This window comes from Mus musculus, chromosome 4, assembly GCF_000001635.26.
Source record: "Mus musculus strain C57BL/6J chromosome 4, GRCm38.p6 C57BL/6J".
Taxonomy (NCBI): Eukaryota; Metazoa; Chordata; class Mammalia; order Rodentia; family Muridae; genus Mus; species Mus musculus.
In genome coordinates this window covers 46,727,120-46,752,526 of record NC_000070.6, presented here as the reverse complement: position 1 = coordinate 46,752,526, position 25,407 = coordinate 46,727,120, and the positions used below count along the sequence as shown (strand labels likewise).

The following is a 25,407-nucleotide window of genomic DNA, read 5'->3' as shown; positions in this document are numbered from 1 at the left end:
ACATCCCCTCCCCAACAGGAAGTCTTGGGTTAGGTTGCCGGAAGCAGACAGTGAAGCAAGTGTTGCCTACAGGAAGGGAGGTGGGAATGAGACCCAGGAGCAAGGACTGCAGAAAGAACTCAGAGAAGCAAGACCAAGTCCACAGCTAGATCAGCCTCTCTTCCTTCTTCACCATCACAGCCCCATCACTGACTGACATTTCTTATTCATTGATTGATACAACAGTCCCCTAGAGTGAGACTCGGTGCCCAGTGGGGTACTTGGGCAGAGCATAGTATAGCACCCCTGGAGACTTAGCTGGCTATTCAGTGGCTGAGGAAGAGGCTCCCTGGGCATCGTAGTGAGACCCATATTTAAAACAAAGAATACTTGGCACAGGGTAGGCCAAATGTCGTGTTGTGAGCTGGTCATCTTGTAACCCGGAGGGTAGCTTCTAAAGAGGCTTCCTTCATTACTCAGGAGCAAGAGTCCTTCCTCATCCAGGCCAACGGCCCTCTGAGTAGTTGACAATGATGAAGGGAAACTGAGTGGCAGGTCGCTCGGTAAACTGCGTCACATGACACCTGTGAGCACCTGAACTAATGTGTTGCACACGCTCACATGAACACACACACACACACAATTTTTAAAGTAACAATAAATTTTTACAAAGCAGGAGAGTGTTTTTCTCTCCCACCCATTCCATCTGGCCACGCACACGCCCCCACATGCTTTTTAATATAACCAGCAAAGAATCCACCACCGGACAGACCACATTCTACTCCTAGTTGCCTTTGGGATTCTTCAGATGCTGGCAAGAGATCGGCAAAGAATTTAGGGCTCTGCCCTTGGGGGGAATTTCTTTCCATTTTCTCCTTGTGGAGAGTGGTTTGCATCTTTCCCACCCAGGTAAAGTGGTCCATTTGCATAAACATGATCTTTTTGGAAGGTGTTCTGTGATTTCCAATCATCCCTAGAAATAAAATCACAGCTCCTGTCTCACCTTCCCTTGAAGTGTTTTCACACTTTAGGGAATTGCTTACTGTCACCTGAATGTAGAATTGGGTGGGTGTTCAGTTTCAAACTGATACTACTCACAGCTGTCTACAGGGCTTCTCAAGGTGTCAAAGTGGCTTTGGAAGGTGTTTCTGAAGATGAGGTGCGGGATCCTCTTAGCTCTTAAAGACACAGGCCTGCCTCACCTTAGGGACTGCCCCCATCCCATGCCCCACCCCACCTCCACCCCAGGCATTCTCCTGACAATGCAGTGCGTATGGACCACCATTGCCCTGGCTGCAAATGCTCCGCACACAGTGAGAGGAAAGCAGGATTCCATGGAAACAGCTTCCTTCCTGAGTTTTCACCAACTCCAGTGAGAGAGCCTGCGTCTTAAATAAAACAATTAGGGATGTGGCTCGATGGTAGAGCACTCAGCTCATGTGCACAGGGTCCTGTGTTTGATCCCTGGCACTACTAAACAAAATGAAACTGTGATCGCACTCGTGTGTGTGTGTGTGTGTGTGTGTGTGTGTGTGTGTGTGTGTGTGTGCGCGCGCGCGCATGTATGCCTGCGTGCACATGGAAGCTGGAGACGATCTCGGGTATTGGTCCTCACCTTTCACCGAGTTTGAGACAGGATCTCTTTATATTCAAGGCTTCCTACACCAAGCCATATGCCCAGGGTTTCGCCCAGGAATTTTACAATTCCACTTCTCATTTCAACATAAACAGCACTGGGAATGCAAGTGTTTCCGCCACTCCCAGACTTTTACAGAGATGCTGAGGAATCAAACTCATATCCTCACAGGACAAGTACCTTACCTACTGAGCCATCTCCCCAGCCCAGCCTCAGTTTCTTGATCTGTAAAGTGGGCATCACCCCCATTCCACCTAAGCAAGTTGTTAAGATGCAGTGACAGATTGCATGCCAATTTCTTCTCATCAGTTTCCTTGAATAATTGCAGGATTTTAGCAGGGACCACGGTGGGGAAAAGGAACTAATGTGCCTTCTTTAAATCCCTAGTGTACTCAGCCAAGCATATGAGAACCATCAAGGCAGATGCTAGAGATGACAGCAATCTTTAGCCCCCAAAGTCCCTAATGAGAGGTGCTCATCTGCCTGTGACAGTTGTCAGGTCTTGCTGGCTGGAAATGCTTAATTTTGAACTGCATCATAGCCCAGTTATAATTGGGGCTGACGTCAGCTCAGGATGATTGTCCCAAAACATTCTCCATCTTTTTTATTCCTGAGGCAGGGTTTATCTGTGTAGCCCTGGCTGTCTTAGAACTTGCTTTGTAGACAAAGCTGCTTTCAAACTCAGAGATCTCTCTGCCCTCTGCCCTCTGCCCTCTGCCCTCTGCCCTCTGCCCTCTGCCCTCTGCCTCTACCTCTGCCTCTGCCTTCTGATTGCTGGGATTAAATGTGTATACCACCATACTCAGCCAAGTCCATCCTTAATAATAAACCACACATAGATAGATAGATAGATAGATAGATAGATAGATAGATAGATAGATAGATAGATAGATGTAATAAAAAAAGGAAGGAAGGGAGGGAGGGAGGGAGGGAGGGAGGAAACCCAGCTTCCCAACACCCTGATGGTCCTCCAGCCAGATAGCCTCAGGGAAACCCTATAGTGGGCACAGGACCAACAATTAAAAACCTCACCTCTGTCTCCATCCCTTGATAACATAAGCCACATGGGCATTTCATAATCACTGTGCTAATGACAATGCTATCTCGGCTTTAATACACGTGTGATAGCTTCATTATTGATTTTGTGCCTCTTGAATATTAAGCAGATAAAGTCACAACTAATGTGTAAGTAATGAGTTTGACTTTGGTGTCTGCCTTCAAGGAAGCCAATTTTTCTCCAATATTAATAAGCACACCGTGCTGTTTAAGATCTCACTGGGCTAATGTAACATTTCTCTTTTGTTCTCGTTTGTGTTGTTTTGTTTTTAGGGTCAAGTTGTGTTCCGGAACGGGGAAAGAATGGGAACCATTAAATTTACTCAATTTCAAGGTAGGCTTCTGGGTGCTTATTCTTTCCAGCTGACGGCATTTATATTCAGGGATGTTGTGTTTCTGCAATAAAAGGCATCAGAAGAGATGGAAATCTGATATGAGATTCCAGATAAAACAAGAGTCGATAGGAACCACTTCCCCAGGAGAACACGGGTTACAGCTGTGTGGAAAATTGTTTCTCAAATGCCCAGCTCCCCAAGCCTACCTGACCCCCATGTGACTCCTAGATTTGTAAGAAAGGAAATGTGGGTAAGTCGATAGCACTATGCCGAGATGCTTGCATCATTCCGGGATTTGACCACAGACCAACGTAATGACCCCTACCTCTCCATCACCCAGTGTAAGCCATCGCCTGCATTTTGTCAGTCTTACATTATCTTGGCTCACCCCTACAAACCCCTACCCAACCCACTTTTTGGTAGCTATTGTAAAACCATCTGAGGCATTAGCTCATTTCCGTATATAAATACTTCAGTATGCATCTCTTCTGGAGGACTCTTCCAGACATAGCCACTGTACCTACAAGAACATTTCACAGTTCTCAGTGTCTTTCCACTCTCTTTCATCAGTACCCTCACCATTTCAAAGCTAACAGTTTGATGGAGAACCCTTACAAAGTCCTACCATCATATGGGTCTGGTGTGTCGCCTTATTACAACCTCCACAGCCTCCCCCGCCCTACTCACTACACACACACACACACACACACACACACACACTCTCTCTCTTTTTACATATCACATACTGTTCTGTAGGAACTAGTCCATTTAGTGGGGTTTCTGCTACTGTTGCTAGAGTGAAGGTGGAGCTCAGAAACCACCCCTACCACGTTCCATGTATCATGAAAACAGTTCAGAGAAGGATGGTGACTTGTCGTAGTCCTCAGAGCATAAAGGGGGAGGGGGTATGGGCAGAGCTGGACACTCCCTGGGAGAGTTGCCTCAGTTTGGCTCAGTGTGGTCGTTATAATTGTGGTTAGCCCGCCCCACTGGAGGGACCATTTGTAAGAGGACTGCTTCTTGGCTTCTTGACGAGAGAAGGAGGCCTTTGCTTTGAATAGATCCAAGAGTCATTCCAGAGAAAGCCAGAATTGAGGCAAGCTCTTCAGATCCATTTGAGCGGACCCCACCAGGCACCGGATCAATCTAGAGAGGTGCATCTCCGGCTGCCCCCTCCTAGTGGGAGCGTGTCGTTTATTCATTCATCCTACCTTGGCGGGTAATTGAAACACACGTCAGCTCCCTGGCAGGCACAAAAGGTGTTATCATAGGCAAATGTAATTATTTTCCCATTTGTTGAGTCTTCTTTATTGGCTGAGCAAAGTAAGCATCCTAGCAAATATGCTTGTTCTTCGAACGATACCAACTAAATCCTTTTGTCATGTTCTAAGTTCTCAAATTATATCACCTGGAGCAGAGTGCTTTGTAAAATATGGATTACTTGATCGCAGGGTGCCTGCTGTCTTTATTACCCGGCTCTTTTTCATATGTTAAGTTTAGACATCAACTCTAGCAACTGCGGGTTTAGCATCGCCAAACTCACAGGTCAGCCCGAGCCAACATAAGCCAACATAAGTCAGGTTTGTGATCCTGCCCACATCAAGTCAGGCAGCAGGTGCGGGACCAGTAGGTTAATGCTTCCATTGCTGGGATCAACCCAGAGCCATGATAATGCATAGGTGCAAATAGCCAGCATCCTTCACTCTGGAAGAAATACCTCCAAAGAATGCTGATTTGTATCCCCGGAGGCCATACCCTCCTCGGCTGCCCACATAGACACCTACTGTCCATTCATGTCCCTGTACTGGCCCTGGTCCCTCCCTACCCCAAAGGCCATGCCCCCATCACTAGATCCTAGGACCTCCTGCACATAGCTTATGTGTATCTGCCCTTCTCTGGTGGGCCGTAAGCTCCGCACCCTGGATGGCAGGTGGAGGCAGGGGCAGCCTTGCCGCCCATCCTGGTCATGCCCAGTTCCAAGTCTACCTGTTCCCTGCTCCTCCCCCATCCACTCTGCCGTCTCCTGAGCCCTGTGTGGATGGAGATGAATATTGGAGGAGTAACTTCTTCTTCCCCTTTAAGGGAAAAAAAGATTCCCTGTGACTGCCTCTTCTAAACAGCACTGGGAATCTGTAGCGGGGAGGAAGCCGAGCAGAGCGTGCATGATTAGGCCTTGTTTGGCGCTCTCATAGAAAGCCCAGCATCTGCTCCAGGCAGCCTGCCTTCATTAGGCCTGTTTGTGAGGCTGACTGATAGTGGCTTCCTTGAGATATAAAGGACAGCCTCGGGGCTGGTGTCTGCACACCTGATCTGAAGGGACCGGGGTCTTGCAGGCTTTTAATGCCATAATTGTCATTCAGATTGTACCTCCCGAGGTGGAGGCTCCGCCTCTCCATGCATAGCCTCATCACCCCCACGGAACAGATGCTGAACCGGTTTCTCCCTTCATCTGCCTGCTGCTTTGCTGAGCCCTCCAGGGAAGCACAAGTTGAGTAAGATACAGTGCCTGGCCCTGGGGACTTCACAATCTCTCTGGCCAAATGTCAGAGCCATAACAGCGGGAAGACACTTCCCAGAACCTACTAGGGAACTTTTAGGACAGTTTGGCCCTGATTAGAGAGACTCCTGAGGCTGATTTTTAAATGTCCTTTCCTGTTTCCTGACACACTGCAGCGCCCTCCATGAGCCAGGGTCTGAAAGGCTGGCTCAGTGGACTCAAACACTGGCTTTTTAAGACTAGAGATGGAGTCCCCAGAACTTTAGCGCACTGTAGCAGGGCTATGGGTCAGCAGGCACAGAATGACACTGATGAAGGTGGGCTTGTTGGGACCAGGGTGTTGTTCCCAGCCTGAAGACCTGCTAGCCCTCGCCATCCACCATCCAGGGGGAATGCCCTCAAGTAAGGAGGCCCAGAAGACAGAATTACTTAGTAGACATTGTACTCCATAGAGTAGCAGACTCTGTGTTACAGAAGCCCTGACTCTCCAGGCCTCTGCTTGAATGCCTCCAGCGATGAGGAGCTCACCCCCCCTCATGTGAAAAGTATCAGTACTTGCCAGGCAGAGTAGCTTAATCACTCTGAAATTTCATTTTAGAGCTCTCTCTCTCTCTCTCTCTCTCATATATATATATATATATATATATATATATATATATATATATATACATATATATAGTGTTATGAAGGATAACCTTGCCCCTTGCTTTGAAAGTGACTGAGTATTCAGGGCATGATAGTGTCGAGTGTCTTGCTCAGTGACTGGCATAGAGAAGGGCCATGTCAGCTGGTGGTACCTTCTCCCCTAGCCATTCTCTACAATGACCGGAAGTGTGGCTGGCCTTGCCTCACACTCCTCATTTGACAGGATATTGATGCCACTGTCTCAAGGAAAGACCTTTTGGCTTGCTCATCCCCTATTCCCCTCACTTATCCCCTCACCCAATGAATGAGCCACATGCTCATTGCTCAGCAGGAATATTGGGTTTATGATTGAGCCACATGCTCATTGCTTAGCGGGAATGTTGTGTTTATGATTGAGCCACAAGCTCATTGCTTAGCGCGAATGTTGGGTTTCTATGTCCTCCCCAAGTGTGGGTTGGCATTTTGCGTGCGTATACCTTGGAGCTGCCTCTGCGGCACTGGATCGGATGGCTTTTTGGTTTTCCCTGCCTTGGTGGTTGCTGTTGTTTTACACTTAGCGTGCTACGTTTTGGACATGTCTCTTGCTTCATTGCTGGGAGATCATCTTGGCCAGAGTTTCTCCCTTCTGTCTCCATGGATACATCCATCCCACGGTTGCTCCCCAGTGACAGGCACAGCTTGTCTCAAACCCTGTCTCCTCATGAATAACAAGGCCCTTATACCCATGTCCTTGTGGGTTCCACTGGGGCCTCTGCAGGCTGTTGGGCTGGGAAGGGCGTGCACATTAAGCCTGTGGACCCTGCCACATTTCTCTTCCCAGGGACTGCATTGCTTCCACTCCCCCTAGTCAGGGATGCCGAGGTCCCTCCCTCCCACCTGTGGTATTCCCTGATATCTCTCTCCATCCCTCCTTCCCTCCCCATATACCCCCTACCCTTCTTCTCTTCCTCTCTCTCCCCCTTTTTCCCTCTCCTCTTCCTCGTCACCTGCAGTCTAAAAGAATAAACTAAGTCATGCTGTGGCTTGAGCCATTTGTTAACTGATAGTTCTGACCCTCTGGCCAGTTTGATTTTGAGGTCACCATTTCCCAGTTATGTGCAAGTCGCTAATGCTCTTACATATTGAACCTGTATGTACGTTTTGAAGCCTTACACTTCAAAGGTGTCTCCCAGTCTGCCTCTACTCTGTAAACTTTTAGTCCCATAGAGCAGAGCTTTTCAGTTCGGATATGCGTTAACTCCCCGCTGCCCCACGTAAGGGTTCTCTGATGTGTGTTTCTCAGGCTTTTGGACAGCTCGGTCTTGTTTTCTTTTGCATTGTTTTTGCTTCTGACACAATCTCCACAGCTCAGGCTCTTGGAAACTCACTCTGCAGCCTGGCCTTTAGCCCACATCAAACTTGTGGTCCTCCCGGCTCCACCTCCTAAATTCTGGGATTGCAGGGATTCAACACTCTAGCAGGCCAATAAGTTAACTTTAACACATAAGGTTGTTCCCTTCAAACCAGAGTCAAGGAAGGATGGGTATTTGGGGGATGAGACAGAGCCCATGTCACATACAGACCAGGGAGCCAGCAAGAGCAGAAGGCTGGCAATATCATTCCCAGATAAAACCTTGGCCCAACTGTCTCCTGGACATTCTTGGGCCCACAGCCAGGGAATATTTTCAGACTGGACATTTTTTCAGCGTACAAATTGTCACCATTGGATCTATTTTTCTCTAGGTACCCAAATGCAAAGTTTTTTGGGGGGGGGGGGGGAAATGTGCCTTTTAAAGAGAGAAAGGGAAAACTAGGATTATTCTGTGAAAATGGGACTCTGAGTTCCATAATATTTTTAGCCTCTGAGAACCAGAAATTGTCCACATTGAAAATCTGTTGTGGCCAGTGGAAATCCACTCCATCTCCATGTTAGGGTCAGCTTGGGAAGCTTGTAGAAATAACGAGCCCTCAGGACCCTCCTCTTAACCTCTGGGGTTCTAAGATGGATCAGCCGGTACCCAGGCATCTGAAATGTTCCAGTAGTCTCAGGTCTCTAAATCCCCACCAAGGCTGAGAACCAATAGAGCCACTCAAAGCAGCTGGAGAAAGAAAGGCCCAGAGAAGGGGAAAGTCACTCCAAGACCTGATCCACAGCAGAGCCTGGGGACAAGGCAGCAGCTGGTGACAGCTATTATGATGGCCTCTACTCCCTCGGGGACAGTCTTCCTTTCAGGCTGTATACAGATGCCCTGGTCCATGCGCTATAGTTTATAAGGCCCAGAGTGGATTCATAGAATTACCACATGATTTTAGAGTGGAGACACAGGTTTAAAACTTGGAAGCACTGGGCCAGCAAGATGGCTCAGGGGGTAAAATCACTCAGTGGCCATTACTGCACTGACAACCTGAATTTGGTCCCCAAAACCCATTGTGGAAGGAAAGAACCTACTCCTAACAACAACTGTACACACACACACACACACACACACACACACACACACACACACGAGAGAGAGAGAGAGAGAGAGAGAGAGAGAGAGAGAGAGAAGCAGAGACAGAAACAGAGACAGATGCATCTGTGCACTAATAATAACAGATAAAAGATTTTAAAAGAAGTGCTGGCTACACGTCAGGCTGTTAACCTGGTCAGGAAGGCCAGAAGAACAGAACGGAGCATGCGCCTTGTACATACCTGTAATCCCAGCTGCTAGACAGCCTGAACCAGGGGGGCCACAAATTCCAGGCCAGCCTGGGAAAGTTATAAGTTTGAAAGCCAGCCTTGTGATCTAGTGGGACTGTGTTAATACAATACAATACAATACAATACAATACAATACAATACAATACAATACAATACAATACAATACAATACAATACAAACTTGGTTGGGGAAGTAGAGGCAAGGGAGAGCTACCATGAAAAGTGGAGACATCCATTGAAGTAAGAGAGTACTCGGACTGTCTAAGGACAGAGCAAGAGGCCCACTCTCTTCTTCTCTATCATTTGCCGTTAGTTAAGTCACTAGAGAGACTCTCACGATATGTGCTGCTCACAGCAACTCTGAAAGCTCACAGTTGTGATTTTAAAATAAAAATTATTTATTTGTTTGTTTGTTTGTTTGTTTATTTTTAATTTATTTGCCATTCTGGAGATCAAATCCAGATCCTTTCACATGCTTAGCAAGGCTGTATCTACCACTACACTGTATCTTCAAACCTTGGAGCCCCTGCTGCTGCTGCTGCTGCTGCTGCTGCTGCTGGTGGGACAGGCTCTTATGTAGTAGAGGCCCCAAACTTGCAAGTCTCTCACCTCAGCATCCCTAGTTCTGAGACAGCAGGCACACACCATCACTTCAGAGTCTACTGTATGTTTTACACCTTTGTGACTCCAGCTCCCAACACAAAGTCTGGCCCACTGCAGGTGCCTGACAATATTAGTTGAGTGAATGAAGGCTGTGATGCAACCCAGGGACTTAGTGTAACATCTCTGTGAAATCAAAGGTGTCCCAAACTGCCTGTGTGAATGGTGTAGGAATAACTTTGACTTTGTACTGCCTATGGAAAAATATCGATGGTTTGGTCCCCTGAGCTGGCCTCAGTATGCAAATTAGTACTCAGGAAACAGAGGCAGATGATAGGCTGCTGTGCTCAGCTTGAGCAGGAGAAGTGCCCTGAAGCAAGAGCAGGGTGGCCCTGTCAGGTGCTCCTTGGCCACTGTCCCCACACGATTTTAAGCCCTTCCATTGTCTGCCTGAGGCCTCTCTCTCCTCCTTGGACAGGGGAGTTAGGTCATGGTTTCTGAGCACTAAATGCAGAAACTAGCTAGCTCCTGGAGCCTCTGAGTATTATCTCCTGGGAGAAATTATGGTGATTATGTTCTTTGTGGGAAGTTGAATATTATTTCAGTACCATGAGACAGTGCATAGAGCGGGGTGTGTGAGTCTGAGGGGCCGGCTGTGTGGCTCTGGGCACCATGGAGTCCCTGTGGCGCCACTTCCTGGATCCTGATGATTTGTTCCTATCGGCCTGCATATTTCATGTGCTGCCTCCCTGAGCTGAATAAATATGTCAGGACCTCCTCCTCCTCCTCCTCCTCCTCCTCCTCCTCCTCCTCCTCCTCCTCCTCGTCTTCCTCCTCCTCCTCCCCCTCCCCCTCCCCCTTCCCCTCCTCCTCCTCTTCTTCTTCCTCCTCCTTCTTCTCTTCTTCCTCCTCTTCTTCCTCCTTGTCCTCCTAGAGATAGGAGCTGATTGGGAAGCCTGTGAGGCTGGGGACTTCAAAATGTGAGAGCAGAGATGCTGGAGGCTCCCGACTGAGTGTGTTAATGTGACATCTAAGACCTGGGTAACCCAAGCAAGCAGCAGCCACCTGCATAGCGTGCCCTGCCCACACCCATGACTTCTATAGTCCCCTTTCCCTGAAGTCTAGGAAGCAGGCAGAAGTACAGCTTAAGAGACTCCCTAGTCTGCTTACAAGGGATGAGCAGGGCTGCTATACCTCTGCAAACTCAGTCCAGTCCGGAGCCCAGACTGTCTCCCCGGGGCCTACCTTGGGTTTCCTTATAAGCTCTGGACCCTTGGCTAGCTGGAGGCTCTGGGGACCTACAAGCACTTTGGTAGACCTTGGAGCAGTAAGACATGCTTCTCTGGTGGTGAGTCACAGAAGTAGCCACTCTACATGGAGCTATCACTCAGGGATCCCATCAAGGGATCCCTGTGGGCCATGAGAAAAGTCCAGGGTTGGAACTGAGCTCTGCTCCTAGTGCTGCTGGAGCCTTCGGCAAAGCAATGGTCAACTCCAGACTTGGTTTAATTGTCAGTGGAATAGCACTAAGAGCCCTTTACACACCCACACACTGACCTAGCCACTGTTGGTCATTTTCTTTTACTGTAGTAAAATACCTGGGGCCAGTAATTCCCCAATGAAAAGAGGCCTCCTTGGCACACCGTGCAGCAGGTGACCATTCCTTCAACTCACTCTCACAGGAAGAAACCACACCCTTTAGAATGTCCTTTCATTAGAAAGGGACACCAATGACCTAAATGCCTCCTACCACCTCAACGCTGCCACACAGGAACCGAGCTTCTAGTGCACAAACCTCTAGCGATAGACTCAAACTTGCGATAGACTCAAACTGTATCAAACCACAAGACCTGCCGCAGGACTCTGAAATACCTCTAGTACCTGCCTGCCTTCCCCCATCCTTGCAAGGCCTGCTCTGCCTGGTGGCTCCACTCTGTACACCCATATACCCAGCTACCTGCCCCTTTTGTGTGACCTCACCTCTGCTCACCTGCATCTGCCAGACATGAAATCCACAGCCCTAACTGAAGGGACTGCTTGAATGAGTCTCTCAGTGGCATGGGAGATCTCTGCCCAGCTCCATGGTCACATTGTCGCTTTCCCAGGATGCTCTGATGCGTCCACTGGTGGCATCTGGCATCTCTTCCCCAGTTCCCTTGCTCTCCACCTGTTGCTAGAGGTAGATGTTCCCCAATGCTTCATGGTGGGCTTTTCCTAGGGTCTCATATCTATCCGCCAGGATGAGACTCTCCTCGGCTTCCATGTAGATGGCCCTGTCTCACCTTTGACCTGGGCTTTAGACTTCATCTAGGTGATCCCAGCCTCAAGACATCTCTCCAGCATGTGACCCCCTCCCTGCACTCCATACTCATAAACCAGCAGCCTAAGGCCCTTGTCATCCATACCAGAATCCTGGGTGACTGTCTCATCCCCACACGCCTCCTATTCACTCCTATTTACCACCTAGTGCCCTGTGTTACTTGGGAAAAGGACATCTTCTTGCCGCCTTCCTAAGCCAGTCATCGCCATCTTTAGTCCTGACAACAGCAAAGACAGTGAACTAAAGCCAAGAAGCAGTGAGGGAGAGGAGAAAGGCATACAGAATTCACCAATGAAGCAGGAGACCACAGGCATACAGAGAAATAAGGGCTTGGTATGACACAACAGAGCACTGTGGCTTCTAGACCATACCTCAGGATGCATTGTCAGGGTAGTCTTATCCAATAGGAAGGGAGAGATGATCCCAACTACCTTCAGCTGATGGAGTCACCCCTAAACACTTCAGGGTCCTCACTCACCAGGGACTCCAAGAGACTGTGGGTGCAGCCCAAGAGAAATAAAGTCCAGGGGATCTGGGGGCTGGCACCAAGGGAGTGGGCTCCTGCATTGTCCTAAGGCAGAGTCAGAAATAGTCCACGCTACCCTGAGGTAAAGCCAACCAAGCAAGGGAAAGTCGGATGGGAGAGTTCTACCCATTGAGCAGGAAGGAGGAAGGATCAGGCAGAGTTTAATTGGAGAAAATGGGGTTCCCGTCCTTGGGGTGTTCAGAAGAGGATGGACACCCTGCTGAGGTTCCGACCCAGGCCAGCTACAAGCTTGTGATCCTAGCTGGAGAAGGTGTGAAAGGAAGGGAAATCTCGGAGAGTAGAGCTGGGGCCCATGAGAGCCCCCAGTCCCAAGCCTGGGAGCCTCAGCTGACCAGCGACTGTCTCTTGTTCTCCACAGACAGCAGAGAGGTGAAGGTCGGCGAGTACAACGCTGTGGCTGACACACTGGAGATCATCAACGACACCATAAGGTTCCAGGGTAAGGCTTGCGGGCTTCCTGATGGTCACCCCACATGGGAGATGCTCAGAGCCTTTGGCTTTGTAGGGTCCAACTCCTGGAGTGAACCTGTGGTATCTGAGAGTTAATTACTCCCTTCTATTTACTGCTGGTCTCTCAAATGACCACCATCCCTTTACATTGAAAGGGACCGTGATCCCCTTTCTGAGTCCAATTTCACTCTAAATTCCTGATGTCAGCCAGGGTTGGAGGCTTGATGACATCTGGTGAAAAAGCTAAAGCATTAAGTGAACACCTAAGGTAAATGTATACACAGATGTGTGGGCGAGGAGGTGGGTACATGGATAAGTGGATGGATATGTATGAATGTGTGGTTGCTGGATGAGTGTCCGGACGGATAAATGAAAAGGTTGGTTAATGGCGGCTGGGTATATGAGTAGGACAGATGAAAGCCTGGAAATGAGTTGGACATGTCAATGGGAAGATAGGCGGCTATATATGGGTAAATGGATAGATGTGTGGCTACATAAGTAACTGGATGCATAGATGAATGCATGTAATATGCATGCATGGGTAGATGGACAGATGCATGCATGAGGATATGGATGAGGAATTGATGGGAGAATAACCAGATGAATCCACACAAGCACGGATGAATGTATGGGTAGGTAGAGCGGATAGACAGCCTAGCCTCTGGATAGCAATGGAGGAACTGGAAGTCTGTGGCACCTGGGCAGTTTGTCTTAGATTACACTGGGTCATCAGGAGTTTTTCTGTGCCAGACTTTTATGGACTTGGTCCTTTCCATCTGTGTACTGGATCTGTAAACTTTGGCTTCTGGAACGTTGTAGAGATTCAGTTAGCATCCACGGGTGTCTCCTGTGTGTGGCCTCCACTGTCAGTCAGCCTCCCCTCCCCACTTGAGGAAGTCCCCACCAAGCATACAGTGGCGTGTTATAGTTCACAACACCCACTGAAAGTGAGCAGGCATTTAAGAAAACAGCTCAGAAATGAAGCCACTGAAGGACTCAGCCCACCCCAAACTTCAGAGTCCTGATGTCCATGCAGTGTCTGCCTGCTCCTGTACTTGGGTAATGGGGGTGGGAGGGAGCGGTTGGAATAAGGATTCTGGGTACTGAGCTCCCGGTAGCATGCTGGCCCAGCACTGGAGAAAATAAGAGTGAAAGAGTCAAGCACTTAAACACACACACATCCTAATAGCAAACCAAGTTTTCTCTGTGGTGCCTGTGTCCAGAGAAGAGCCTTGCTCTGTACTGAGGCCCCAAGGTCTCCATGAAAGGGCTCTCTCTGCAGTTCTCCATTGCCTCTCACAAATCAAACTGCTTCTGCTCCTCCAATGTTGGAATACCTTGGTGCCTGCCCTGGGCTGTGCCCCAGACAGCCCTCATCATCATCATCGTCATCTTTCTGGCGACAGGCAACCATTCTTCTCACCCTCCAACCCCACCCCAGAGAGCATCTCCTGACTCCAGCCCCAGAGCTGTTCTCTGCTGCCTGCCAGGTACTCAGGCTAGCATACACCTGAGGCTAGCCTCCCTCTGGGCTACATCCCTAGGGACTGTTTGCCCAGCAGTTAGAGTCAGGCAGATCTGGGTCCCAGTCCTGCCAGCTGGCCATTTACCTGCTCGAGAAGCCACAAAACACCTGGAAGACTCTTCAGCCCACCACCTATAAGGGTGATGGATGGGTCAAGTGAGAAGGGTCTAGTATTTATAACTTATTTATAGTGTGTAGATGAGCTAAGTGTCCATACATTAGAGCCTGCGTCTTTCATCTCTCTCGTCTCCACATCATCCTGTAGACAGCACTCAGAAATTGGGGTTGCCTCACAGTGCTCTGTTCTTTCCCTGAGGCTATCTGCAAGCTCCCCACCCCTTAGAGCAGAGACTGTATCTTCCTCATTATGCATCCTTGATGTGGAGCATCAGGCCTGACTGACGGAACCTGATTATCAGTGGTGGATGGATGAGTGAGTGAGTGAGGAATGAATGGAAATAAAACTCATGGTGGGAGGGATGGTATAAGAAGGAAGTTTGTGGCTATGAAGCTCCAACTTCTGCAAGTGGAAAATGCTGTCCGCCTATCTCTGCCTGCCTTGGGCTTCTCTTCTCGTGAATCAATGCCCACCCCACCCCCACCCCCACCCCTGTCAAGGTTTTACACTCTGGAAGCACCCTAGATCCTTTAGGAAAAAGTTTTTCTCGGTCTCTTGGATGAAGATCCCTGCTGCCCCCATTAGCTGTTTTCTGAACACATTTGAACTTGTAAGCACAGGGTTCCAGGCTGAGTGAAGGGGCTTGTTCTCCACCCCTCTGCTTCCTGCCTGTTCCCTGGCGTTGCAAATGGAGGCATAACAAAGGTCACCAGAATCCCCAACAGGACTCTGGTCTTGGCCACTCCCCTGCATCAGCCAATTTTCCTTCGGCCCACTGAAGAGAAAGGACTTGACAGTTCCTAATGCCACAGCAAACACGTGACCTGAGATAGCCCATAAAAGAAGAAAATTTTCAGGAAGGCGGGGTCAGGGGAGCTCCTGCCTCCATCATCCCAGACCAACCTGTACAAACCGACAACCATGCAGGAAGACACATTTGTTCTGAGTCTCTCAGTCCCCACCCCTTGAGTTCCTGGTGCCCTTGAAGAATGAGCCAGGCAGCCTGGCAGGCACAGAGAGAAACGGAACCCCACAGCTTCAGCCTGGCCCCGGCTCTGTGTGAAGGGGAGGTAGCTTCCACCTCCCACAGTTACCCAGTCTTAGGAAACAGAAAACCAAAGAGCTTTTGTGATAATGACCTTGAGGCTGAGAATCTGCAGCCGGAGCACATATCTGTCACCCTAGAATTGACAGGCGGGGTGTCTGCCCTGGTGAGCAAGATCATTTATCATGTTCAGGTAGAAGCAGAGTCCTTGAGGATCGTGCCAAGTTCTTCGCCACAACCCCGCCCAGTAGCACCCAGCGGTACCTCTGCATTCCCAGCCATGGTTACCTTTGGGGATAAATGGTGATGGTTTTTCAACAGCGTAATTAGACCAAATCAAATTCTAGTCTTTTAATGGCTGTTAAATGCATCACAGATCCCTTATTGATTCTATTTAGAGAAAGAAATAAGTCCTGGCTCAGGCTCCTGCTGAGCAGACTGGCCAGCCACTAGATCCTCTCACCCAGTGGGTAGATGAGCCTGACGCGGGGTACATGTGCTGTGTTTGGCCGGGTATTAAGGACACAGAGGCAAAATGTCCTTGGAGAATAACAGCACTAGGGTCTAATGGCTTCTCCTTGACCTTGCAGGGTCGGAGCCACCCAAGGACAAGACCATCATTCTAGAGCAGCTTCGGAAGATCTCGCTTCCACTGTATAGCATCCTGTCAGCTCTCACTATCCTCGGCATGATCATGGCCAGCGCCTTCCTCTTCTTCAACATCAAGAACCGGAACCAAAAGTAAGCAGCCCTGCCCTATGCTGGGAGAATGCTTTTCTAGTGGGCCAGTCCCTTGCTTCACCAATGGGGTCACAGCATGGCAGGCTTTTCCGGTAGACCAGCCCCTAGAGCACAGTGGATATTTTGGGGTGGGTTCCTGAAGTATGCTGCCGTTGTTGCTAAGATACTGTAGGGCGCGCGCGCGCGCACACACACACACACACACACACACACACACGGTAAGGTGCAGCTGGACTGTTGGAGGACTGGGTTAAATAAAGTGGAAGTGATAAACCCAAGCCCATGGACCTTAGAGCTCTGGACATGCTCATCAACTTGAGTTACTTCAAGAGCAACGACACAGAAGACCCCAGAGTCCCCAGCTTCTCAGGCCCACTTCTAGCACCTTTAGGCACTGCTAGTAGAAATGAAGTGGTCCTTTCCTAGTGAGGTCTCCAGTGACAGAGCCCCCCCCCCCAATTGGGACAACCCATGTCAGTTCAGAAGGCCCCTCCCTCACATCTCATTTGACCCTTTCCATGACTCCCAGTGTCACCAGGGGTCTGTTGTCCATGAGTGGTCTAGCCTTTTGGTTCTATCTCAGCCTTTTGAGTGTTCTCGGCTCTCCCCAGGAAGTCCCCACTCTGAGGTACTGTGCTCAGCTGTCAGTAGCCAGGCCAGCACTCCTTGATCTTGACCAGGCAGCCATCTTGGCCTGTTTCCATAGGAAATCACTGAACCCACTCTTGCTTTGTCATGGGGGAGACTGGACCAAAGTTAGAAACCTGTGTTGGAGGAGCCTCACATGCACCCAGGGGACATGGGGCCCTTGCCATTGTCCCTGAAGCTGCACTGCATTCCCCCCACACTGGTAGGGACAAGGGCAGTACCAGGGGATGAGTTTTACTCTGGTGTTGCTCCTTTTTCTTCTTGCCAAGGAGGAGCTGGGAGCCTTTGAGCCCTGCGGGTTTGTTTGCTTATTTAAGTAATTGTTTAGGTCAAACCCATTTCCTGAAGAATAAATGCAATTCACCCGGTGTCTCTTCCTAGCCACCTGCAATTTGCACAGCCACTGGAACCAATCCTAAGTGAGGGTTGCACCTTTTGGCTTAAGGCTCAGGCATCCAGTTGCTTCGCAGTGCTGTCCAGCCCTCCTGCATGTCTAAGGAGATCCTGTCAGAGCTGCAAACTGCCTCACTAGATTAATTCTTTAACTTCCCCCTCGTGGCCTCTTGGAGAAATTACCAGAATGATTTATTCGGATGGCTCAGCCATTGAAAAATCTGCAAAACTGTGGGAACTCAATCTCCCTCCCATTTCTCTTCCTACCCACCATTTTGCAAACCACCCTCTCCAGGAAGCTCGCCAGTCCTATGCTTGAATCATTCGTAGAATTGCAGAATACAAGTAAAATGTTTGGGGAGCAGCTGGCTATTGCTACAGTCTATAAAAGGAACCACTCCAAGCCAAGCCAGTTGTGCCTGGGGAGCCAGGTACGCTGAGTCTTAAAAGTTCTAACCCTCTTGGAGTTTAGCTCAGCAAGCTCAAACTTGGTTTGCTGGGCACTTAGAGGCCACAGCAAGATTCCTGGAGGATGTTTGGGAGTGAAAGGCATACCTCCACTGGTCTGGTGAGAAAGAACAGAAAATGGTGTGAGGGCCCAATTGCCCAACTCCTGGCGTAAGGGTTGTGACTGGGAGACATGTCACTACCCCATTCCCCCTTTGCACATGGAACAGTGCCGGGGTAGGGGGAGGCTTTCTGAGTGTTCTAAGGGGGCTCACTTACCACCTGGCGAGCAGTCTCTGAGCAACCCAGCAGGGCTCTGTGATGTGTACAAGTTGGGCAGGGGAGCATGGTATGGGAACCACACTCTTCACTACACTCATTCAATTAGACTCCTGTTCCTGACCCTAACCCAAAATGCTGTAAGCTGAAAATTACAATAGATGAAGCTGTTGAAGCTGTTGCGTCGTGACCTCTCCCTGGTGGACTGATAAGTAGGCTTGAGGAAGGAGGTGGGACAATATGCGGCTGTTGAGGTTCTCTACAGAAGCAGTGGGCATCATCAGCCTGGAAGTGGACCGGCTCGGGGCCCTGTTCCCTCGTTCCTGAAAGTTTGGCAGCAGTGCTCACCTGGCATGTTTGGAAGACACTGTGTAACCTAGTGCCTCTTTCCACCAGGCTGATCAAGATGTCAAGCCCCTATATGAACAACCTCATCATCCTGGGTGGGATGCTGTCCTATGCATCCATCTTCCTCTTTGGTCTCGATGGATCCTTCGTCTCAGAAAAGACCTTTGAAACACTCTGCACGGTAAGCCCTCATGTATGTGCCAGTCATGCGTGACATAAAGATCTCTCCGTGGCCTTGTCATCGGACACAGCTGTGTGGAAACACACCGGGATGAGCAAGAAACAACCAGATTAGACCAACAGCTGCACAGCCCAGACAGAAGTGCCTGTGTCTGACTGCAGTGAGCACGGACAGTGGCTGGACCACTGAGGTGACTCTGTGGCAGACAAGCCACTGCCAGATGAAGGACCAAAACTAGAAAGCTCTGGAGGAGGGAGGTGTGGGATACTGGACAGGCAGGGGACGACACTGACCCTCTGTCAGGAACAAAAGCATTAGTACCCAGAGTCACTGGGGCATATGAGACGACACACCTTTGATCTGCTAGCCTTGATGTGGGAACCTGATAGGGATGTTTCAAACCAGTATTTTCATTACTGCTCAACACAGAAATCTGTTATGAAATATTTTCCCTAAAATCATTCCTCCTATAAGTGTGTGTGTGTGTGTGTGTGTGTGTGTGTGTGTGTGTGTGTGTGTGTGTGTGTGTGAAGGAAGGTATGTGTATGTGTGCACTGGTGCATAGGTTTGTGCATGTGTGCATATAGAAGGTAAGAGGTATACTTGTGTGTGTGTGTGTGTGCACAGATGTGTGTGGAGGTAAGTATGCACATGTGAGTATATGTGCGATTGGGTAAATATGTGTATATGTGTGGTTTTTTGTACAGGAAGTGTGTGCATGTGTGTACACGAATGTGCGAGTGAATGTGTACATGTGAGAGGGGGTGAGCATGTAAGGATGTACAGGTATGTGTGTGCAAGTGTGTGTGTGCAAGTGTGTATTGGTGGAGATGTGTGTGCGGGTATGTATGTGCAGATGTGTGTGTGTGCAGGTGTGTATGTGCATGTGTGTATGTGCAGGTGTGTATTGGTGCAGATGTGTGTGCAGGTGTGTATGTACAGGTATGTGTGTGCAGGTGTGTATGTGCAGGTGTGCATGTGCAGGTGTGTACTGGTGCATATAGAGGCCTGAGGTCAAATCTGAGTGTTGTTCCTCAGGAGTTCTCAAGACTTGCCAGCTAGGCTAGACCAGTTAGCCAGCAAGTCCCAGATACCCTCCTGTCTCTACCTCCCCTGCCATGTGTCACCATGCTCAGTTCTCACAAAACCAACAACAACAAAAGAACTGGGTGAACACTGGGTTCTTAACAGCAACCCCCCTTACACACACACACACACACACACACACACACACACGGGCAATCACTGGGCCAGCTGTATCCCTCAAATAGCTGGAGAGGAGGCTCACAACATCAGTTTTGGTGAATGATGGATGGGCAGTCCTTCCTTGTGGCTGTTTCCTTGGGATGTGAGAGCAACATAAGCCCTCTACAAAGCCACCTTTCCAGGCCCTTTCTACTGCTCCAAAACTTCAGGTTGCCCACTGCCCAGCCACGGGGAGTGAACGGTACCCAAGAGAGGATCCTAAAATATGTGCATAAACACACACACACACACACACACACACACATACTACATCAAGCTTTTGGGATCACAGGTATTCCCAGGGCTGTGAGGCAGCCTCAGATGGCAGTGCCCAGTCCCCACTGTTTCTGAATAAGCAGTGTCCTGCCCTTCCTGGACTTTGTCTTAGTGTATGCTGAGCTCATCAGGCCAGGGAGCTGGGTCCTGTGCTGCCCTGAGGCACCTCGCTAAGTACCTGGGAAAGAGCAAAAACATCCTCAACTTCAGCTGCAAAGGCTTGGAGCCCCTCTGCAAGGTTAAGAACGATGATGATAACAATGATGAGCCTGGTACTGGGATTCTCCTGACGACCTCTAGGCTACACAGCGGTCCAGCCCCTCACTGGCATCCCACAAGGATGAGAGACCTGTCCCCCAAGTGCACTGCAGAACTGTACCCCTGGTTCTGTGGCTGGCCCAGTCCCTCCTGGGGCTCTGTTGGCTCCTTGGCACTGCCTCCAAGATGCCTCCAGTGGGGCAGTTGAGCCTTGGGTGCAGAGGAACCCTGAGAGCTGCCCTCCAGGAGAGCCTACTCTCAGAGGTGGGCCCTCCATGTGCGTCACCCTTGCGCCCCACCCTCCAAGGCACTTCCAGCTGGGGTTTTCTGGAATTTGACCTGAATTCTCCAAGTGCTAATGACAGGCCGGGGAGCTGGGGAGCAAGGCAAAGGCTGTCCCCACACTGGGGCTTTTTCCTTAATGAAGCCTGACATTCTGTTCTGGGAGTCGCGCTCATTTGTGTGAGAGGAAGGTCATCCTGGGAAGCCCGGAGAGGCAGCATGAATAAATCATGACGTGCTTTACAAATCGACCTGAGCCTGAGCTGGGGCTGGGGAAATGGCAGTTCTCTTGGCCAGAATTCCTTTCTCAGTAGTGGGAACCTTGTGAGGGGAGCCCACATGTGACTGCAGGAGAAGCCACCTCCTCTGGATTGAACCGGTTCAGTCTGAATGTATGACTGGGGTCACTTCTAGAATAATTCCCTCTGTCACTCAAGATGAGGGACTGGATATTCTTGACAGCAGAACCCAAATACCAGGGGAGGGTGAGAAGGCTCATTCCATCTGCTATTCCTGAGTGCTATTGATGTCAATAGATGGGCTCTGTTCTATCTCTGGACTTGCTGTCTACCCTCAGTGGCATCACACACACACACACACACACACACACACACACACACACACACACACCCTGATCAAGCAGGGAACAGGAAATAGGATACAGAAAGGAGAATTGGGGACAAGACTATCCTGAGCCCAAAGCTTGAAACTCAGCCTCACTTTTGTCCTCTGTAAAATGGGCATAACAGCCCTCTCCCGCTGGATAGGGAGAGATGTGGGTTAAGTGAGGTAGTAGAGTGACAACATGGGAGAGGAGAGGAAAACATCACAATGTGTCACTTTTGTTATCAAACCTGGGGTCACAGTCTACACCCCCAAAAGCTTAAGTTCAACCACCTGTCCTCAAGAACCTAGTTAAAGCAGCCAAATAGTAAAAAACAGGAGAAGGAAATTTAGTCGACGTGGCCACATTAGAAAGAGGGACATAAAGATCCGATGACAGGTGTGCGCCCATCTTCAGGGTCCTGAGAGAGGATCATTGGAGGAGCTGGGTGATGGTGCAGCTGTTAAGAGCGTGGCTGCTCCTGCAGAGATCCTGAGTTCAATTCCCAATTCCCACACTGGTGGCTCACACCCACCTGTTCTCCGGTTTCAAAAGATCCAGTGGGCCTTTTCAGGCCTCCGTGGACACTGCATACTTGTGGCAGACATGCATGCATGCACACACACATATAAACAAAAATAAATAAATAAACCTTCCCTTAATAGGTTAAATACAGGCTGGGTGGTGGTGCTGAATGCCTTTAATCCCAGCACTTGGGAGGTGGAGACAGGTGGATCGCTATGAGTTGGAGACCAGGCTGGTCTACAATGCAAGTTCCAGGACAGCTAGGGCTACACAGAGAAACTTTGTCTTGAAAAGCCAAGAGAGTGGTACATCTGAGTGGTCCCAATCAAAGCGCAGCCCATCCCGCCACTGACCCACAACCGCCTCATTCTGCGAGGAGGTCTGAGTTCTTAGGACTCTGTCCAGGAGACACACATGCACACACACATGCACACACGCACGCACGTCCTCTGGCTAAGAACTTTTCCTTCTCCCAGAATGAGATTCCTGGGAAATTCTCATTTCCTGGGGTCCATTGTTTCAATAGTTTGATAGTCAGATTAACGGACATGGCTATCTCTTTAGAATATCTTTATTCCTACCATGCTGGTTACAACCTGGCCTCCAGATCTGCAACACCCTCAAAGCCAGGACATGAAGTAGGCACCGAAGTCAGCCACCATCGTGAATAGCTCAATGGTTTACAGTGTCACTCTGTCCTGTTTCCTCACACATGGCTGACTATGATAGCACCTCAGCATGAAGCCACATCAACATTGGGCCACCCAACATTGGTTCCCCAGTGTTGGGCCACCCTGAGGAACCAGGCCTCTGCTCTGGGAGGCCATTAGAATCCACACCCATGCGCATGCATATACACACACAGAGGCTGCTGCTGAATTCAGCCACACTCAATGCCATCTCCCACCCTTGATCCTTTCTGGAACCTTCCCAGTCTTCAATGCCAGCTTCAGCAAGTCCTGCAAGTAGCTCCAGCTCAGTGGTGGTGCCGTCTCCCTGGACACTGTCAGAAGTAGAGTCACCATAGCAACAAGGCCCCTGTGGGCACAGAGTCGCTGGGAATGATGCTGAGTGCGGGCAGAGCCCTGGTGTTGGGGGAAGGGAAGGAACACTGGCTCACAGATGACAAGTCCACCTGGCTCAGGAACCCCAGCCCTGGCAGCTGGAATGGGAGCCAGGCAGGTGACAAAAGAGATTATGCTGGTACTCTGGCAAAGCCTAGGCAGGAACCTCAGCCGGCACAAAGGAAGTCAGGGAGCAACCTGCGGCGAGAGATGCACAGAGAGGACCCAGAGGCTTGGTGGACAGCAAGCCCCACAGGACCTGCTATGCTCCTGGCTCAGCAGCATTGCCAGGGATGGAAGCAAGCCAGCAGCTCTGTGTAACTAACTATCCTCAAGTCCACTCCACCCCGGAATTCAACACCATCAATGCTTCCTTACCCAGGCTTAGCCCCTTCTAACCCTGAGGCAGGCCACCAGGACTACCACCCTTTCCCTCCCCTGAGAGCAGACCAGAACCTGCCCAGCAGTGCTTAGCTAAGGTAAGGCTCTGAACACCGGAAGATTACAAGGATGAAGGATGCCTGCCCTGAGTCTTCCTCTCTTAGAAGAAAAAACAAAAACAAAAACAAAAAAAAAAACAAAACCAGAATGTATTTTTTTTAATTTAGTACACTTATTTATTACAGGAAGGGAGTGTGCATACACACAAAGGCATGTGTGAGGAGGTCAGAGGTCACTCTAGGGATCCAGGGTCCACACTCAATCGTCAGGTTTCCAGAGCCACTGAGTGGTCAACTGGTTTTTACCTGGAAAAACAAGTCAACAGGCCAACTAAATTCTGTCTGCCAGACAAGTATCCCAACCAAACATTTGCCTTTTTGGATTATTTTTTTTAAATCAAGATACCACAAAATCTACCCCTTATGGCATAAACTTGAGTGATTTTATTAATTTCTGACATGTCCACAGAGTATTTTAGAGAGGCTATTGGCAGGTGTCTACATCTGAAACCCCACAACATGACTTCCTAGCCCCATGCCTAGCTTCCTAGCCTCTGCTACTAACATCTCTGAACCTTATAGTTCATTCACTCTTCTGTAAAAGTGGGGCTATACCAGGGTTGGAAGGATTAAATGAGACCGTGTATTAAAGCTCTGAGTCCCTGCTTCACAGTAAGCTTCAGAGAATGCTTTTGAATGAATGAATGAATGAATGAATGAATGAATGGGTGGGTCACTTATGAATGAATGATGGACTGTTAGGGTAATGGTGGTCACTTCTAGAAGGATAGCAAGAAGGCAGAGTGAACAGCTGAAGAGCTGGGAACCCTGGGGTGGCTGCTGGTGGTTGCGGTGTAGGTGTTTCCATAGCAACAGTGACCTGGGATGCCCTTGCTCTGCTAGAACTGGGCTGGAGACAAACCAAGCTGCTGTGAGCCTCTGCCACCTGCAGTGTGGAGGGCCTGGGGCAGTAAAAGTGATGGCAGGGACCTGTGTGGATGCTCTAGGCAGGAGTCCTCTGCTGCCAGGCTCCTATCAAAAGCCAATGCAGCCCAGGGTGCTGCTCAGTGGGCACTCAGAGGAGCCAGGCTTAGCATGCAACTAACTCCCTGCCTGAGACAGGAAAAGCCTTATCCACTGCCTCGCTTGAAGCAGTGCATGCACACAGACACGGACATACCATGAACAGACCCTAGTAAATGTCTGCAGAACTCCACTTACCCGGCCACAGGTGTCGGTGAGGCTGCCCTGCCCAGCCCATACAGTCTCTGGGGCTGTGCTGTCGTGGAGCCTCTTAGAGACCAGGGTCATAGAAGCCCCGAAACCTCATCCCCCCAACATCAGCTACAGAAGAGTAGAGCCTCAGAGTGAGGTGTTCTCACATGTGTTCCCTCCCTCAGAGCCCTGTCCCAATATGCAGGGTTGAGTCCTGCGGGTGATTTTGACTTCCGTCCCTGATTACAGGGGACTATTACTCATCATGGGAAGCAGCTGGACAAAGGTGGGGCAGGGGAGCCTTCTTGTGGCCCTATCAGAAATGCTGGGGTTTTCTAACTCTAAAAAGGCAGAGGTTACCCAAGAAACCCCCACTTGGCCTTCTAACAAATTCAAGTCTGATAGAAATCAGTGAAATAGTTTTGTTTGAAGGCCAGAAGTGGGCTTGGCTTGCTTGCCTGTTTTGTCCTACAGGGTTTTTGTCTGAGGTAGCTGCGGACTGTCGCCGTGTGGGTCATGTCTGAAGATAAAACGGGAGAGTGAGGGCAGGAAGGGGTTGGTGTAGTTCTCAGGTCTCTAACTTGAGTGACAGGCAGTGAGACTCCTGCGTCTGAGGAAAGGGTAGCTTAGAGAAGAGCCGTGGACTCGGCCTAGCTGTGGAACTGAGGAGTTTATAGGGCATCTGTTCGTCACCGAGGCTTCCTATGAAAGCGGCACGTGCAGCTTTAGAGCCCAGAGGAAGACAGTCTGGGAGTCAAGCTGTCACCCAGCGACAGCCTCAGGTGGGCAGAGGAGGCGCCAGCCTGGCAGCTTCCGTCTCACAGAATCTGGCAGAGCAAAGAAATGGGCCTCCCCTCTGGCAGAGTCACTCAGGGAGGGATGACCCAGAGTGAACCAGCCTGTGGAGACTTGGCTGGGGCTCTACTGTCCTTTCTCACTGCTGCATTCTGCTGCTGGTCAGGCCATGACATCCAGCGGTGACAGCCTCAGCTTCAATGACTCTCTGGGATTCCCAGGCCCGGACATCCA

At 49.8% G+C, this 25,407-nt stretch overlaps 1 protein-coding gene across 1 annotated transcript in view; it reads left to right on the top strand.

The window, feature by feature from the left end:
• Window positions 1-25,407, top strand: part of Gabbr2 (gamma-aminobutyric acid (GABA) B receptor, 2) — a 329,397-nt gene that overhangs the window by 239,188 nt on the left and 64,802 nt on the right. Inside the window, exons 8-11 of the mRNA NM_001081141.2 lie at window positions 2,945-3,005; window positions 12,653-12,733; window positions 16,023-16,173; window positions 18,337-18,469. Of these exons, the coding sequence (NP_001074610.1) occupies window positions 2,945-3,005; window positions 12,653-12,733; window positions 16,023-16,173; window positions 18,337-18,469 (426 nt within the window). The remainder of the gene's footprint in view (window positions 1-2,944; window positions 3,006-12,652; window positions 12,734-16,022; window positions 16,174-18,336; window positions 18,470-25,407) is intronic.